Source organism: Chaetodon trifascialis, chromosome 11 (genome assembly GCF_039877785.1).
Source record: "Chaetodon trifascialis isolate fChaTrf1 chromosome 11, fChaTrf1.hap1, whole genome shotgun sequence".
In the NCBI taxonomy this organism is placed as follows: Eukaryota; Metazoa; Chordata; class Actinopteri; order Chaetodontiformes; family Chaetodontidae; genus Chaetodon; species Chaetodon trifascialis.
In genome coordinates, this window is record NC_092066.1 from 2,021,508 (window position 1) to 2,037,901 (window position 16,394).

The 16,394-nt window shown below is 48.3% G+C and overlaps 1 protein-coding gene across 2 annotated transcripts in view; it reads left to right on the top strand.

Moving 5' to 3' along the window:
• Positions 1–11,522, top strand: part of adcy8 (adenylate cyclase 8 (brain)) — a 68,909-nt gene extending 57,387 nt beyond the window's left edge. For both annotated transcript variants that reach the window (XM_070973646.1, XM_070973647.1), the window contains 5 exons: positions 3,504–3,662; positions 7,040–7,186; positions 7,658–7,750; positions 8,440–8,554; positions 9,386–11,522. In XM_070973646.1, the coding sequence (XP_070829747.1) occupies positions 3,504–3,662; positions 7,040–7,186; positions 7,658–7,750; positions 8,440–8,554; positions 9,386–9,885 (1,014 nt within the window). In that variant the 3' untranslated portion in view covers positions 9,886–11,522. The remainder of the gene's footprint in view (positions 1–3,503; positions 3,663–7,039; positions 7,187–7,657; positions 7,751–8,439; positions 8,555–9,385) is intronic.
• Positions 11,523–16,394: the final 4,872 nt, after the last annotated feature.

The following is a 16,394-nucleotide window of genomic DNA, read 5'->3' on the forward strand; positions in this document are numbered from 1 at the left end:
AGAGTGCAGAGCGAGCCAGCTTTCCGTTTCACCGTTTCCATGTGCCAGACTCCAGCACGACGTGAGCTCGTCTTCACTGCAGAACATGCAGGATTATCTTTGGAGACAATGATTCAGCCACGATAATGTGCTTTAATGAGCGAATGCTTAGACAGCAGAGTTAGACCAGACTCCAGCTCATGCTTTAGAAGAAGCCACGATGCTGAGCTGTTGATCTTCTAGCAGAGCGCTGGAAGCTGTTCTTCTTCCCCACATGCAGTCATGTTGCCCACCGCGTCTTCAGTTTGACAGATATGAGGTTTGTTTACGCTGTCGCTGCCTGCCTGTTTTTTCTGCTTTCTTCACTTCGCTTCTAAAAAAAGTCTGAGAGCTGTGAGCGTGTCTAAAAGGCTTCGACCACAGGTTGATCAATTCAGTTCAATTCAATTCAATATTCCTTTATTAGTCCCGCGAGGGGAAATTCCAATATACAGCAGCATCAATAAAGTGTATAAAGTATTAGAACAAGTGCAATGCAAATTCAAAAGAAGTATATATACAAGAGTGGGACAAAAGAATAACGTCATCCTAAGAAATTGTAGTATTTACAGATTGTTATGCACTGATTATTGCACATTATTGCATTATTGCATAGATTATTGTACTTATTATTGTACTGATTACTGGGAGCAGTTTCTGTTGTGCAGTCTGACGGCTGCAGGAAGGAAGGACCTGCGACGCTCCTTCACACACTTTGGATGTAGCATCCTGTCACTGATGGAGCTCTCAGTGCAGTGAGTGTGTGTTGGAGGGGGTGGGAGTCATTGTCTGTCATGGAGGACAGCTTGGCTGTCATCCTCCTCTCCCCCACCTCCTCCACCTGTTCCAGAGGGCATCCCAGGACAGAGCTGGCCTTCCTGATGAGTTTGTCCAGCCTCTTCCTGTCAGCTGCTGTGATGCTGCTCCCCCACAGGGCAGAGGCCACAACAGAGTCATAGAAGGTCTTCAGGAGTGCCCCCCGCACCCCAAAAGACCTCAGCCTCCTGAGCAGATAGTCTGCTCTGTCCTTCATCAAACTCCAAACTCCAAACAAACTCCAGTCCAGCCAGAGAAACTCAGTTCAGCTCCCGTTCAGCTCGTCAGAGCTGCTGGAGACTGCACACAATCCACAGCCGGAGCTCCCGAATTTTACATTTCTGAACTGAAAATGTCATAAAGGCCCGAAGAGCCACACGCAGAAATAAGACTTCATTTGGTTTTGATCAACATCAACCTTTATTTCACTCATTTTCCCTCCAACAACCACTGAGGGGGTGTCCTCAATTACAGCGGATCCGACAGAAACGTGTCGCGATGAAGCAAAACAGGTGAGGTATCAGCACAGTCCACGCTGGAATGACGAAGCAGCTTCATGATGTGGACGCTGGAACAGGAATGAGGCCTTTCAGTCCTCTGTGTCGCGGCAGCGTCGCCTGTTGTTGAGGAAATACGCGGAGGGAGTAAAAACCTTAGTCAGCGCTTCTCTCAGCGGAGACATTGAAGTGATTGTATTGTGCTGAGAAGAAGAGCCCATCAGAGCGGAGAGACGGAGGAGACCCGTTTATTCTTCTCTCTTTGATGACCAGAATCTCATTGAGGCCTCGCTGAATGTGAGCTTTATGTGTGATGTCTCCACAAGAACCCACGACACGCAGTCACACGATGCCGAAGCTGCAAGCGCGCGATAAACAACGTGAGAAACATCCTGGATTAAAGAGAGAAGCAGGTCGACAGGCAGGTGATCAGAGCGCGCTGCGAAGCTCAGGAGGAAGACTCTGCTCTTCAGCTGTGTTACTGTGCTTTTAACTGGAAGTGATACGAGATAACGAGGCAGCTTTGACTCTTTTGGTTCTTTCAAAGCAGCAGAGGAAACCAAAGTCCTTTCACATTAAGAGCACTGAAGCCAGATGAGGCTGTTCTTCACGAGCGCTGCTTCCTGTCACAGCAGAATTTTTATTCTGAAAATATCAGGGCTTCTTCCTGTTTGACACCTTTTTAAATGCCATCGTACAGTAGCTGAACGACAGAGCGGCGGCGTCCTTCATCGTCCTCCATTAGTCCATAATCTGCGTCAAGCTTCACTGGCTGAAACCACCCAAAGAGCCGACCGCTGATTTGAATTAGCATCGCGAAATAACGACGACGTTTGGCTTTTTCACGTGTTGAGATGAGCTGCACGCTGACATGAAAACACCTCTGAGACCATGTCCTGATATCTGAAGCATCCAGAGTCAGCAGGACGGCAGCCGTCAGATGACAGAAGAGCATTTCCCTCAGAAAAGCAGTGAAACGTTGGTCGTACTGTAGCTCCTTCACGTGAATATGAGCGCTTCTAATGTTTAATGAATCCATGAATGCTCACACAGGACTGGACTGCTCAGCGTCGAGCAGTGAGGCTCATCGCAGCGTGGAGCTCCACAGCCGCTCTCGTGCCTTTCTGCTCTTCTCTGAGGGTTCATAGAAGCGTTCAGAGTAAAAGTGGCTGCAGAGGTCGTGTTGGTTAACGCCTGAGCGCCGGTCGTTTCGCCGGCCACCTTCTCGTTACCCTGCAGGCTTTGCATCCTTAATTAGAAAAACAGAAAATGAGGTTGACGCTTCGTACTCGCTCGTATGATTAAGGGACTAATTGATACCAGGATTAATCACAAAACTGTTTCCGCCAGAGAGAGACGCTTAAATCCTCACAGGCTTATCTGCCTCCCCCCGAAATTAATTTTCAATATCGGGGATTTTTCCTCCGACGAGCTCAAACTGAACGTACAGACGCTTGTTTGGCTCTGATGTATTCAAACGACTTTGCATTAATTGTGCTTTCAGAAAAGCAATTTGTGTCGCCCATTAGAATCCTGCTGCACTTCAGATTGATCTGGTGTTCCATAATTGATCCAACCTTTAACAGATTTTTTAATTTATCCGTTCATTACAGACCCGCGGCCCGGCCTGTGCATCATTTAAGTGATATAAAGGACAGTTTCCCCTGATTTTTGCTTACATTTATAAGAAATTAACAGTGTTGGGAAGTGAAACCAAACGTGTGGAGAAAGTCCTGGTTATTAGTTTCTGTGAAGAATAATCTCCAGCCAGCGCATCAGGCAGCGTCGCAGGTCAGGATGAGCATCTGCATGAATCATGCATAAACTCCAGCACAGATGACTTGAAGGTCTGTTTTGGGAGGAAAATATCTTAAAGCTGTGTGAGAGCTCGGGTTTAAGTCTGAAGCATTTCTCAGTGACATCCAATATTTATGAGCATCAATCAGAGTTAAAGTTGTGACTTTCAGCTAATCTTCCTCTTCAGGGGATGATTGACAGATGAGTGCACGTCTGCAAAACACATGAAAGAATACAGATCTGATTAGAGCCACGCTTTGTGAGTAATTCAAAGAATGTGCAGCATGTGACGGACTGTGTGGGACAGAGGGGGTGATGGGTAATGGCGAGGACACGTTACCAACTCACTCATGTTTGCGTTTCTTCCGCCTTCAGCTGGAGTACACGGCCCGGCTGGACTTCCTGTGGCGCGTCCAGGCCAAAGAGGAGATCAACGAGATGAAGGAGCTGCGAGAACACAACGAGAACATGCTGAGGAACATCCTGCCCAGCCACGTGGCCCGCCACTTCCTGGAGAAGGACCGGGACAACGAGGTCTGCGCGTCGCACGTTTCAGCCTCAGTGCTTCTTTAATGCTAAAAACAGCCAAATTCACATTGTGTATAGTCCAGTCTTCGTTTTTAAAATGTTTATCTGCACCTTTTGAGGTAAGACACTGGAGTTTGAGAGGGTGACGTCTCAAATCTCAACGAACACAGAAGTGTCAGACGTGGCAGACGGTTTACTGCGATGGAGCTCAGAGTTTTCAGAAAGCTGCACTTCGTCTCGCACGTTTCACCTCATTTTCCACCTCTAAAATTAGTCCTCTGTTTTCATTACAAAGCGTTCCCCGAGCCTCGATGTTCCAGCCCGCGAAGATAAGAAAAGGCTCCGTAATCACCTTTCAAACAACTGAGCGGAGAGAGAAGCAGTGTTCCTGCTGCATGCGTTAGGTTTGCTTTTAATAACAGGTAGTCAGTCAGCAGAGGACACGTCGTCTGTCACCTTACCTCTGCTGCCCTTTTCCTTTGAACAGAGCTCGTTGAAAGTCATTAACACACAAGCTGCTGCGTCTGAACTTTACATCATGTTCGTTACAAAGCTAAAAGCAGGCGAACACTCAGCGTTACACCCGGGCTGCAGAGCATCACCGAGGTCCCACCCTGATGTTTGAGACCAGGTCTGCTCACGCTCGGCGTTCCAGCTCGTCCTGTCGGGTGAGGCTGAGTCCGGACTTGTGCAGGAGGCAGGTCGCGTTCTCGTCCCACCGAGCTGGGATTCATGGCTCCGGACAACACGCTTCCACCACGGCTGACGCTCGGCATCGCTGGTGGCGACCTGAGGCTTGTGCGCGCTGCTCGGCCATAGACAGCCGTGCCGTGGATCCTCTGGCACACGGTGCTCGTGCAGAGGTCGTGTCCTGAGGCAGTCACATCTGAGGACAGTCGATTTCTCCTGTCCGGAGAGCTGAGTCGTCGTGTCCACGTCACAGTTACAGCTCGGACAGTTGAGCAGCTTGACAAACAGACGTCCACAGGTTTGACGTCTGTGTTGGACGGTTCTGCGCGCGACACTTCACGGTCATTGCCAGCGCAGGAAGTGGTGTTTACCTTTATCCTTCCAGGAAGTGATCGTTTAAAAGTGTGAAAACATCACGGCCAGAGGCTGGCTGATAGCTTCAGTGTCTCTGTAATGAGCTGCCGGCAATTAAGGAGGACGATGAGATGACTTTGGGATGAATCTACTGAACCATCACGGAAACGGAAAATGTTGCTTTTCTTGTTTGATTTGGGAAAAAGGTGACGAGGGAACTTCTTTCTTTCCCGCTTCATTCTGCTGCATTCTTCTCGTTAACTAACGTGATAACGGCTGATCGTATTGGTCGGCAGAGCGGACGTTATCACGCCGGAGTCAAATCGCCTCATTGTTCCCGTCTGTCCTCGTCGGCTCCTTCATTATCGACTCGTCCAATCTTCCGTCGCGTCCCGGACAAAAGGCGAGCGGCTGATGAATTATGAATGTCAGGAGAGGAGAGCTGGTGTCATTCTGCTCCCACGCCTGTTCCTAATTAAACATGAGACATGATTAAAATGCGTCCATTAGGATAGGCTGGGCCCTAATCACCCGTTACATTATTAATCAGGCTGTTTATTGTTCCGTCGTTTAGATACTGCCTCGTTAACGGGCTCCGCACCCCCGAAGAGGTGTTGATGATCTCTGGAATTACTCAGGTGACAGAAGGATGAGAGTCACTCCTATCAGCAGCTTCATTTTCAGGCTTAATTATCACGTATTAAGCTTTTATTCGGAGCAGCTCACAGGGTGCAGGGCCTTGCTCAAGGACACTTCAGCAGCACTTTTAGCTGCTGGTGGTGCAGATCCTTCAGAAAGGTGCCTAAAAGCAGAAGCTGCTGCAGGCGTTAATGCGCCCTGTAGAACTTTGCTTTTTCTTCCTCAGTTCTGATGGCGATAATCTCTTTTCCCCAAATTAAAAATCTGAGTTTGGAGCTGATTGAGATCAGTCTTGAAAGAAGAAATATTGGGAATTCACTGCTGATGGAAAAAAAACTACTCATATATACTCATATATTTAAGTGCCTTACGAATAACATCACCACAACCAAACACTCAAGTCAGTTTGTCATTAAGGTGAAGCTGGACTGAACATAAACATAAACATCTCTGCAAACGTGATGGAAGGACCAGTGCGTCATGCAAGCTGAGAAGCGTGCTCCATCCATCCATCCATCCATCCATCCATCCATCCATCCATCCATCCATCCATCCATCCATCCATCCATCCATCTACATGATGTAGAAAATGTCTCCTAAAGCGCCTTAAAGAGGCGTCGCCTGCAGGATGATGAACCCTAGAACACCAACTCAGCCTGACGACGCAGTGAAGAACTTGAAAGAAATTGAATTAGTACGACTTTCACGAACTTTCAGGCTTTGACATTTGGCTGAGCTCATTAAGTGAGTGTAATGTCACAATAAAGTCAGTGGCTTATTTACATAAGTGTGTAATTACCCTGAAAATACAGTACAGTACAGAGAGAGGAGCCCAACGTTTCCTCCATTATTAATGTGAAATGTTGAACTCTGGCTGGACATTATGTTTGCCAGCCTATTAATAAGATATTTCCATGATGACATGATGAATTACTCCATGTGACATTAGTATGAGGAGGCGCTGCTTCATGTCAGCGAGCCAGTTGTGCTGCTCGGTCATGTGCCAACATTGCCCCCCGGTGGTGGAGACTGTGAAGGGCAGCTGCAGCCTCACCTGCTGCAACACGCTGAGCAAACTTCCTCTCTGGATAAGTGGACGTGGAAAATGATGTCCAACACTACTGAGCATCAACAGGACGTTTGCAGATGACGTCACGTTGCTCGTTTCTTGTGGCGTGAACAGCAGATGGAGGGCAGGAAGTGATTTTCTGTACAGGAAGAACTGACACGCTCAACATGCTGCTCAAATCGATCAAACTGAGAAACCAGGAGGAGCTTTTATTGAGGACCAAATGTTGAAAAATGCAAGAAGTTGACTGAAAAATGCTGGAAAAAAAAACGGCTTGTCAGCCGTTGTTATTAGCTATTTTAAATGTGTGGCGATAGATGAAAAGTAATATGGACAAGCAGCACGGCGAACACTTCAGCTTTAAAACAGCTGATCGTAAATAAGTACTCGTTTTGTGATGATCCACGTCTGTGGTGCCTTTTCACCGAGGTTCATATTTTCTGTTTAAACCTTTCTCTCATAATTTCAGCTAAACTTGCCCAGTAAGAACTTTCCTTCATCCCTACCTTTGCAGTTTTCACTTCCTGCCGTCCAGCTCCATTAACGTCACGTGATTGGCTGAAGTTATTTTGCAGCTCCAGCAGGAAAACGGTGACACTGAGTGTTGAATGTGTGACGTCTGCGCCCACAGGAGCTGTACTCCCAGTCCTACGACGCCGTGGGCGTGATGTTCGCGTCCATCCCGGGCTTCGCTGACTTCTACTCCCAGACTGAGATGAACAATCAGGGAGTGGAGTGCCTGAGGCTGCTCAACGAAATCATCGCCGACTTTGACGAGGTGAGAGCGCAGATGAAGGGCGTCCACTTCCACCTGTAAGCATGCAGGTCAGCGTCGTCCATGTCCAAATGAGAGCAAAGGAAAGGATTCAGAAACAGCAGCAGGTTGTCAGACAGGACGGACCAAACGCGAACACAGTGTCGCTGAGATGAACGCAGGCCTGAGCTTCTGTCCGCTGCTGATTCTCCTCAGGATTTTCAAGCTTTGTGGCAGCTCAGGATCACCTCCACAGGTGTGCTCGTCTCGCTTCATCAGGCAGATTCCTCGTGGATGTCATATCCTGACGGAGAAACAGCAGCAGAACACTCTCAGCTGCTTATTATTCAGTTCTCATGTCCGTCCCTCTTGAACTTCCTGTTTAACATCTGCAGACCAGACTTCATCTGAGGAATCCAGACTTGACAGCTTAGTTAGGTCAGGGCTTAGGTTAAGTTTAAATGATGATGATGATGGTGAACCTCTCCGCCACAGCTGCTCGGTGAGGATCGTTTCCAGGACATCGAGAAGATCAAGACCATCGGCAGCACCTACATGGCCGTCTCTGGTCTGTCGCCCGAAAAGCAGGTGAGATCCTCCAGGTTTGGTCTGGACTCAGACCAGTCCAGGTGGCTCCACGGTCCCTTTGTGACAGGTGACCTCGTGCATCAGGTCCCTGGACGCTGTGATCTTGAGCAGGTCGTTCAGGGCTGGTTGTGGTTCAGCTTCTTTAATAATAGAACTAACATGATACCTTTCAGTACCAGCACGTACGACACCTTTCCACATCGGATTCATTAATATCACCACGTTTTTACTTCAGCTTCTCTTCATCAGTGAAAACACAGACGATGTTTTATTTATAGCAGCATCATTTTATTTATACACCACGAGGAGACGAGCTGAGAAAACCAGGCCCAGAAAACATTTACTGTACGAGAACATTTTAAAATGAACCGTCCAAATTTTCATTGATTTACAATGACTTTCAAAGAACAAGCCAAAAACTGCATTATAGTTTTATTCCGGCTGTAAATAGTAAAATAAAACTGTTTACACATGAGTGTTCTGTCATAATACATAAATCCAGCAGAGGCGCCGAATCTCATGAATAAAATATCAACAAAACCAATAAATGCAGCAGCAGCAGCACGAGAAGTCCGCTGTACCTGAATGCACCGCAGTGACGTCACGTGGGTGCTACACCTGAGCAGCTCCTCAGACCGCGACGTTCAGCTGACTCACACTCTTCTTCTCTCCTCCTCTGCCTCCCACAGCAATGTGAAGACAAGTGGGGTCACCTGTGCGCGCTGGCCGACTTCGCCATCGCCCTCAAAGAGAGCATCCAGGAAATCAACAAGCACTCCTTCAACAACTTCGAGCTGAGGATCGGTAAGAGCTCAGCGTGTCTCGGGGGGGGGGGACAATTCTTCCTGTTTTTTGACTGTTTAATCATTGTTTTAGCCAACAAGTAATAGTAATAACATCAAGGAGTTGCCTTTCAAAGTTCTTTACAACAAAGAAATCACATGAACCTAGTGCTTCACACGAGAGGACAGAATGGACATAAAGACGGGATTAGAAATGAAGTCAGTAAAGAGCTGGTAAGGATGTAGCCTGGTGCTCGTCCATTAAGGCCTTTGTATACGAGGAGGAGGACCTTAAAATCAGTCCTGAATGTGACAGGAAGTCAGTGCAGAGCAGCTGAATCTGGACTGAAGTGCTCTCTGCTCCTGGTTCTGCTGCAAACAGCAAATCTTTGCTTTGAGAAACAGGAAAAGTTGCTGTTTTGCTGTCAATCAGTCGACAGACTAACAGTTTCTCTTTCCTTGGATTCTGTGTTTTTCTGCTCTCGTGAACCGTTTTATCTCCTCGGTGCTTGGAGTCAGACGTCCGATCAGATCACATCTCGCAGCTCGTTCTGAACCCTCAGACTGTGTTCATGCCTCCCTGAGAGCAGATCCAGCACGCTGTGCTGATGGACTGTGGGCAGCAGCTGAAAACCTGCAAACAGTCAGAGCACATGAAAGCATGATTAAAGTCAGCCGCATGTAGGATAAGCAATTCAGCAGGAAGGAGTGAGGACCGAAAAGGATCATGTCATCCGGCTCACAGCAGACATTCTGGTTATTTTTTTAATGAAAAGCTTTGAAATGAAAGCAGGAGGATGATTGGTCGTCCCCTCTGCAGGTGTAACACCTGTCACCTGTGTGTCTTCGGCAGGTATGGCTCACGGCTCGGTGGTGGCGGGTGTGATCGGCGCCAAGAAGCCTCAGTACGACATCTGGGGGAAGACGGTGAACCTGGCCAGCCGGATGGACAGCACGGGGGTCAGCGGCAAGATCCAGGTCCCCGAGGAGACCTACCTGATCCTGAAAGAGCGCGGCTTCGCCTTCGAGTACCGCGGCGAGATCTACGTGAAGGGCATCAGCGAGCAGGAGGGCAAGATCCGAACGCACTTCCTGCTCGGCCGGGTGCAGCCCAACCCCCTCATCCTGCAGCCGCGCAAGATCACCGGCCAGTACTCGCTGGCCGCCGTGGTGCTCGGCCTGGTGCAGTCGCTCAACAGGCAGAAGCAGAAGCAGATCCTCAACGAGAACAACAACTCGGGCATCATGAAGGGCCACCACCACTACAACCGGAGGACGTTGTTAGCGCCCGGTGGCTCCGAGGTGGGAGGGGGGCATCACACCGAAGCGGCCGATAAGACCGAGCTGTCCTGAAGAGCGACTGGAGTTTCGGTTCCACGCAGGTCAGAGGCGGAGCTGCTCCTCGGACAGAAACGATCCAGAGGTTGAGTTAAACTTCAGCGGCTCAGAAAGCAGGTGAGCGTGCAGGAGTCAGAGAAACTTGAGCTGTCCAGCCCTGCAGACCTCCGAACGGCTGCCCGAGGCTCCAGTCCGGCTCAGCGTTGTGTTTACTGACTGCTGTGTCCTCAGCTGGAAGGACACCTGACTAATCAGAGCTCTGTAGGCGGGATTAGTAACAGGAACGTGGATGCAGCTTCTGATCACGGTGGACAAACTGAATCAATTTAAACCTCTGACCTCGAATTGTGGTTCTCCAAAGAAACGCTGCCTTCAAATGAGGTCGTGTTAACCGAGCATTCGCGCCGAGTTTGCTGACCTTTTCAGAGATGGTTGAGGTGTAGAAGTTCGTGTTTCGGTGGATGGTAAGGTAATATATTGTAATTTTAGTCAAACAGATTTTTGTTCATAATTTAATAACTCGTCTGATGAGAAAGTCAACATCTCTTGGAAAGAAGCGAAGGATGACGAGAACAAGGAGGAGCAGCGTCCTCCCGGCTGCGTCGGGCTCGTTTGAAGGCAGCGAGATTCACAGATGCCGCTGCAGGTCTGTGCAGAGAAGGGTGTTGGGGGTGTGGAGGCTTCACGAGGACGCAAAACTAAAAAGATTTCACGAAAGCAGCTTGCGAGAAGGCACAGCTGCCTGAGCTGCAGAGCGTTTGCTTTGAAACCCCAAAATTAGCTTTAGAGGAAATGATGTCTGAGAGTTAAACCAGCTGAGTGGATGAACCAGTTCCTGCTGGGACCAGTTCAAAATGAAAAACAACAAAAGCAAAATCCATACAAGGAAAAAACAAACATGTCTCCCTGAACAGAGGAGCGTGTTCCAACCTTAAAGGTCCTCTGTGGAGGTTTTGACCACCGGTGGCGCTGTGGAGCAGTGTGGGTCGGAAAGACCAGGCGAGACAGCAATGCACCAACAAAGGCGATGAAGAAGAAGACAGCAAGTTTGTTTTGGTGACAAACACTGAATGTAAACAGAAGCTTTGTTGTTTGTTTACAAGAACGTTCCACAGGGCGCTTTAATGCTTCAGCCAGGTGAAGGCAGGACACCTGGACGTCCAGGTGACCTGGGAAACAGACCTGCTGACCTGCTGGTTTGTCAGTTTCTCTGGCTCCTCCCACTCAGGTTTAACTCAACCAATGAGGTTGTTTCTGCCTCCTGACGCAGCTCTGCTTGTGATGAACGCTTGCGGAGCTGAAACTCCACTTTGTTCCTGAAGGAGGAGGAGGAGGAGGTGGATGAGGAGGAGGATGAAGAGGAGGAGGAGGAGGAGGATGAAGAGGAGGAGGAGGAGGAGGAGGAAGAGGTGGTAGGGAGGGACTGGACGGGACCGCTGCGTTCTGTTTTCATCTGTTCGGTGTCCGTGCGATCGATCCCCTCAGACTTTCTGACGTTCCTCCTGTCGTTTCCCCTTTTTATGTCGCCGGCCCTGCCCCCCCCCATGCCCGGACCCCCCCCACCCGCTCTGACCCTCGCCCGGTGTCGATGTTTCTTTTTTGTATTTCTTTTATATATGAGAACACAATAAAAGGGGTCTAATTTTTTATATAAGCCTCGTGTCTGGTGCCTTTATTTCCTCACACCTTGGTCACATGACCTCGAACAAACGTCACCTTCATTCTTAAATATTTGTTTGACTGCGGACAGGAAGCTCCGTCTTCTTCTTGACATGCTTTTGATGAATCACCTCATCGGAGGAGCTGGAGTGAAAGATGGACGACTCCTCCGCAAACAAAGTGGATTCAGTCCACAGAATAAACTGTTAATGCCAAAAATTAAGATTTTAAGCAGCAAATGTTGAGTTTCATCGAGGCTCTTTTGTTCAGTTCATGCGGGACTTCTGTGAAGCATGCAGCCAGAAACACGCGAGGTGGACGTTTGTCCAACCGGCCGAGATCTCTGCAAAGGGAGCGTTTCAGTCACATGACCGATCAGTCTGTCAATCAGTCAGCTGCTTTCAGTGAAGGCGTCAGGAGGGCAGGCGTGACCGCTGAAATCTAAAGGAGAAAACAGTTAAATAATGCTCCTGAAGGCATCATCATCATGTCTTAAATCTAAATACACAACATGACCTCAAGTTTAGCTGGAGTGAGAAACTTTAACTGAAACTTTTTATCTGGTTTGTACAAAGAGAGAATCTGAACTCTTCAGTCATCAGTGACAAAAAACCCCAAAAGACGTTAATCTGAATGAAAAACTGCAAAGATTTCTTATTTTCTGACTGATGGTTTCATCAAACTCCCCACAGGTCAAATCAAACATGATGACGTACAGAATAAAACTCTCACACTTCATTTGTTTCACTGTTTTCATCTAATCCGGGCTTTGTAGGATTATTCTGAGTGAGAGCTGGTCTGGTTTAGAAAAAGTTAGAGCGTCTGTCTGTCAATGAATCTGAAGCTGGAAGAACCAGCGGTGGAATGTAACTAAGCACAATTACACAAGTTGAGGTGCTTGTAGTTTACTGAAGTATTTCCAGTTTGTGCTGCTTCATACTTCTACTCCAATGTTGTGTCTTTGTCTCCACTACAGCTACGTGACAACATCAGTTCCTGTGCAAATTCAGATAATTCAAAATCCAAACTGGCCAATCAAAGAGATTTACTGTTAGAGATTCAGAAACCTGTAACACCTGAACGAAGCTGCACCTTAGCAGCTGTAACTGAAGAGATATTACAACCCAGTAGTCTATTGTCAGAGTTTGTTTTTGGTACTTTAAGTATATTTTCATGCAAATACTAATGTACTTTTACTCAGGTAAAAAATCTGAATCCTTAATGTAGATCCAATAGATCCAATGACAGTAACGTCTTGCAATGTGTCCAAACGTCCACTAGATGGCAGAAGACGCTCAGTCAGACACTGAGGACAAGCAAGCTGATCCTCTGTGGTTCCATCCCATCTGCTGTCATGGTGCTGAGACCAGAGGACTGGACCAGAAACATGAGGACAAAAGTAACTGGACAGAAATATTCTGTCAGCAGCTGAACGACAACTGCAGTCACGCCTTCACAAAGTGGTGAACACATGACTGCTTTCATACCCGATCATGATCCTCTCACCTGTTACCAATGAGCCTGTTTACCTGTGGAACGTTCCAAACAGGTGTTGCTGCATCAGATTCACAATAAGCAGATATTTACAGAAATCAATGAAGCTGATAAGGAAGAACATTAAATATACATGTGGAGGTGTTGCAAGTGGCCTTCAGGCTGTTTTCTGTCTCTGTTTGCAGTCTGAAGGTTTGAGATCAGCCTGCAGACGCTCTGAAACAGCAGCTGAGGATGGATCAGAGTTATGATGCGTCCTGTTATCACCTGTGCTGCTGCTGAACTTCTAACACGTGGCAGAAAGTCGTGTATCTTTGTAAGAAGAGATAAAACAGGCCTCACATTTCACTGCTTTTATCACCACTTTTTAAAAATACTGGAAACTTTTAACATGTTTCCACAATATTTAATGGTTATTTTATGGTCTTTGTGGTCAGTTGGAATGATTAGTGATAGTCAGTCAGTTTGGTGAAGTTTGATGAGCAGGTGAGTCTGCAGGTCTGCAGGTCTGCAGGTCTGCAGGTCTGCAGGTCTTCAGGTCTGGATCGAGCCTCAGTCTTCACCAGCCGCTCGTTCACTCTGCATCCAGTCAGCTCACAGCGGCTCGTGAAGCTGCTTCATGGTGACGGAGGTCGATGAGAGCTGCTGTCAGGTGCGACAAAGCAAACAAAGCAGCAGCTGAATGTTCATCTTTTCTGCTTCTGTCCATCAATCTTCTCTCTTTCCTCAGAGAGAGTCAAAGAATCGGTCCAAAGTTCAGCCCAGCCCTCTCTCACAGACCAGTGATGGAGCATGAATGTGATTTATTGTCTTTCACTGTGTCAAAGCTCTCGTCCTCTCGCGTCCCTGACCTGAAGCATCGCTGATGAATAAACGAGTGAGTGGAAGTGAAGGACGGACGCTGAGCGTTCAGGAGGGATTGATCGTGTTTGTCTCGTTTCTCTCCCCCGTATGGATTTTCTGTTAGACGTGAAGGAGGAAGAGGAGGAGGAAGCAACGGGAGAACTGTTGCCATGGCGACCGCTGGCATGTTGTGCGTGTGTGTGATGGACAGTGAGCGCATGCGTGTGTGTTTGTGGATGAAGTTGTTTCAGACGTCAGACCTGTGAGGGGACAGAGGACGAGCTGTGACACAGCGTCGAACACTGATGAAGAACTTTCCTCTGAAGGCCCTGCTGCACCTGCGCTCAGGTGTTTACACTCACGCCGGCTGAAATTGCATGACATCACCAAACCTCATGGACCAATAGGAATGATGAAGGCTTGATCACAGATGTGAGAAGAAGCTTTTACCTGCTGAGGAGAAGCTTAATTAGACACCACGCCTGCAGAAGTATAAAAACTTAAGTACTTCTGTTGCTTCGACCACATGTGATATATACTTTAATAATGTGCTGACAGCAGAAATGAAGCAGCAGCTCATGAACTTGAGCCGAGCAGGAACAGACCACAACAACCCAGCAGGGTCTGATGGGTTTTACTACCCGGGCAGCGCCGGCCTCAGGGGGTCAGAGGTCAAAGCTGGGGCCGAGCTGCTCGTGTGTTTCAGCTCCCAGAGGTGTCAGACCCCCCGACCACAAACACAGCGCTGCTAAATGCATTTCTCTAATGGTTTTTGCTGCTGGCTGCTTAAAATAGCAGCAGACACCAGAGGAGAGCGTCACACGGCACCACGCGTGATGAAGGTTTGCATGACAAACCGTTTGATGTTTTACTCACAATCACTTCGGTTCCTCTAACAGATTTTCATAGAAGCTGTCAACAAAACAGCACATCCACACGCACTCGGCCGTTTTCTAAAACGTAGCCTTTTCTGCGTTTTAGCGGATTGAAAACGGAGCTTTTTGAACGCACACGTTTTACTTAACGCACAGCTGTAAACGACAGAGACGGCAGAGGTGTGAGCGGACAGGTGTGCGTTCACTCCTCTGAGCGTTCAGAAACGTTTAAGATGCAATTCAGCACCTGGACAGTGGGGGCAGCGTATGAGGATATGAAGCACCGTCTGCAGCTGCTTTTCACAGGAACCTCCTGAGTGCCATCAGCTGTAGTTTATATACTTTTAATCCTCCGCGTACGTCCAGAGGACAAACCTTTCAGGGACAGTCGTCTCAGGACAAACAGCAGCAGTATTCAGTGCCGTCACACTGGTGGGAAGGAATAAGAGTGACGTTGCGTCTCCTTTTCATGCGTCCAGTGTAACAGCCTCAGCGAGCTGCCTCCACGGCTCACACAACTGTGCTGTTTTAATGCCAAACATTGTTTCGCCGACACGCTCCCGTTTCCTCCTCTGTCACACACATACAGCAGAGAGCCTGTGGCCTCACAGCTGAGCTCACATTATTACCTCAGAGCTCCAGAGCCTGTTGTCTGCATCAGATGAAGCAGAAGCCGAGTCCAGAGACGAGCGCTTCTTCACAGAAAAGACAAGTCTGCGTTCACCCCCACAGCCGCAGCTACCAAGAAACAACAACCAGCACCTGACTGCAGTGATCAGAGGTCACTTCCTGAACGGTGCACATGGGAAATGACGGCAGGACGTCGGGGCCCTCGCCTGGCTGCCATCGAGGGCCGCCGTTGAAACATACGTATTAATATGTGAACAACATGACACCTTAGTTTAGATCAGAGCTGCTTTCTGCAGGTGAAAACATAAAAATACTCGAGTCAATTTCTGAAGCTGCTTGAATATGAATAAGCTGTCGCTCTCACCACGGCAGCCGCCTACTTCCCGCCGGTGATGCTCCTCAGTTGACCACGAAGAGCCGACCGCCATCTGGGCCAGCAGGCGGAGGCAGGAGGGAGAAGCACACACACACACACACACACATGCACAGAAAACAATGCACAACACACACACACACACGAGGCACGCGTGACTACACACACTGTCACAGACGAACACACGTACGCAAACACACAGCTCATGAAGCACAAGCTTGATTAAGCAAAAACACACAAGAGTCAGGAGAGGCGCAGAACAAGAACAACGTTCAAAGACTGAAAGCTTTATTGTCATCTGCAGCGAGAACAAGCTGAGGCAGGGGAGAGGGAGCAGCTCGTTAGATGACTGCAGGCTCGAGGCCTGAAAATGCATCCAAACATTCAGTTTCTTGACAAACAAGATTATTTTTATTTGTTCTTTGATCAAATCCTGACACAGTGATGATGTTTGACATCGTCAGACTCCAGACGAAGCCTGCGAGTCCACCAGAAGCTCTGCTCGCCTTGAAATACCCGCCGAACCCATTTCTGATGGAAGTCAGGTCAAGCTGCGCCCAGGAGATCGAGCCAGACAGGAAGTGAGACACCGGAGCAGAGGAGGTTTTCAAAATAAAATGCCTTGTGCAGACTTGTGATCATATATCAAC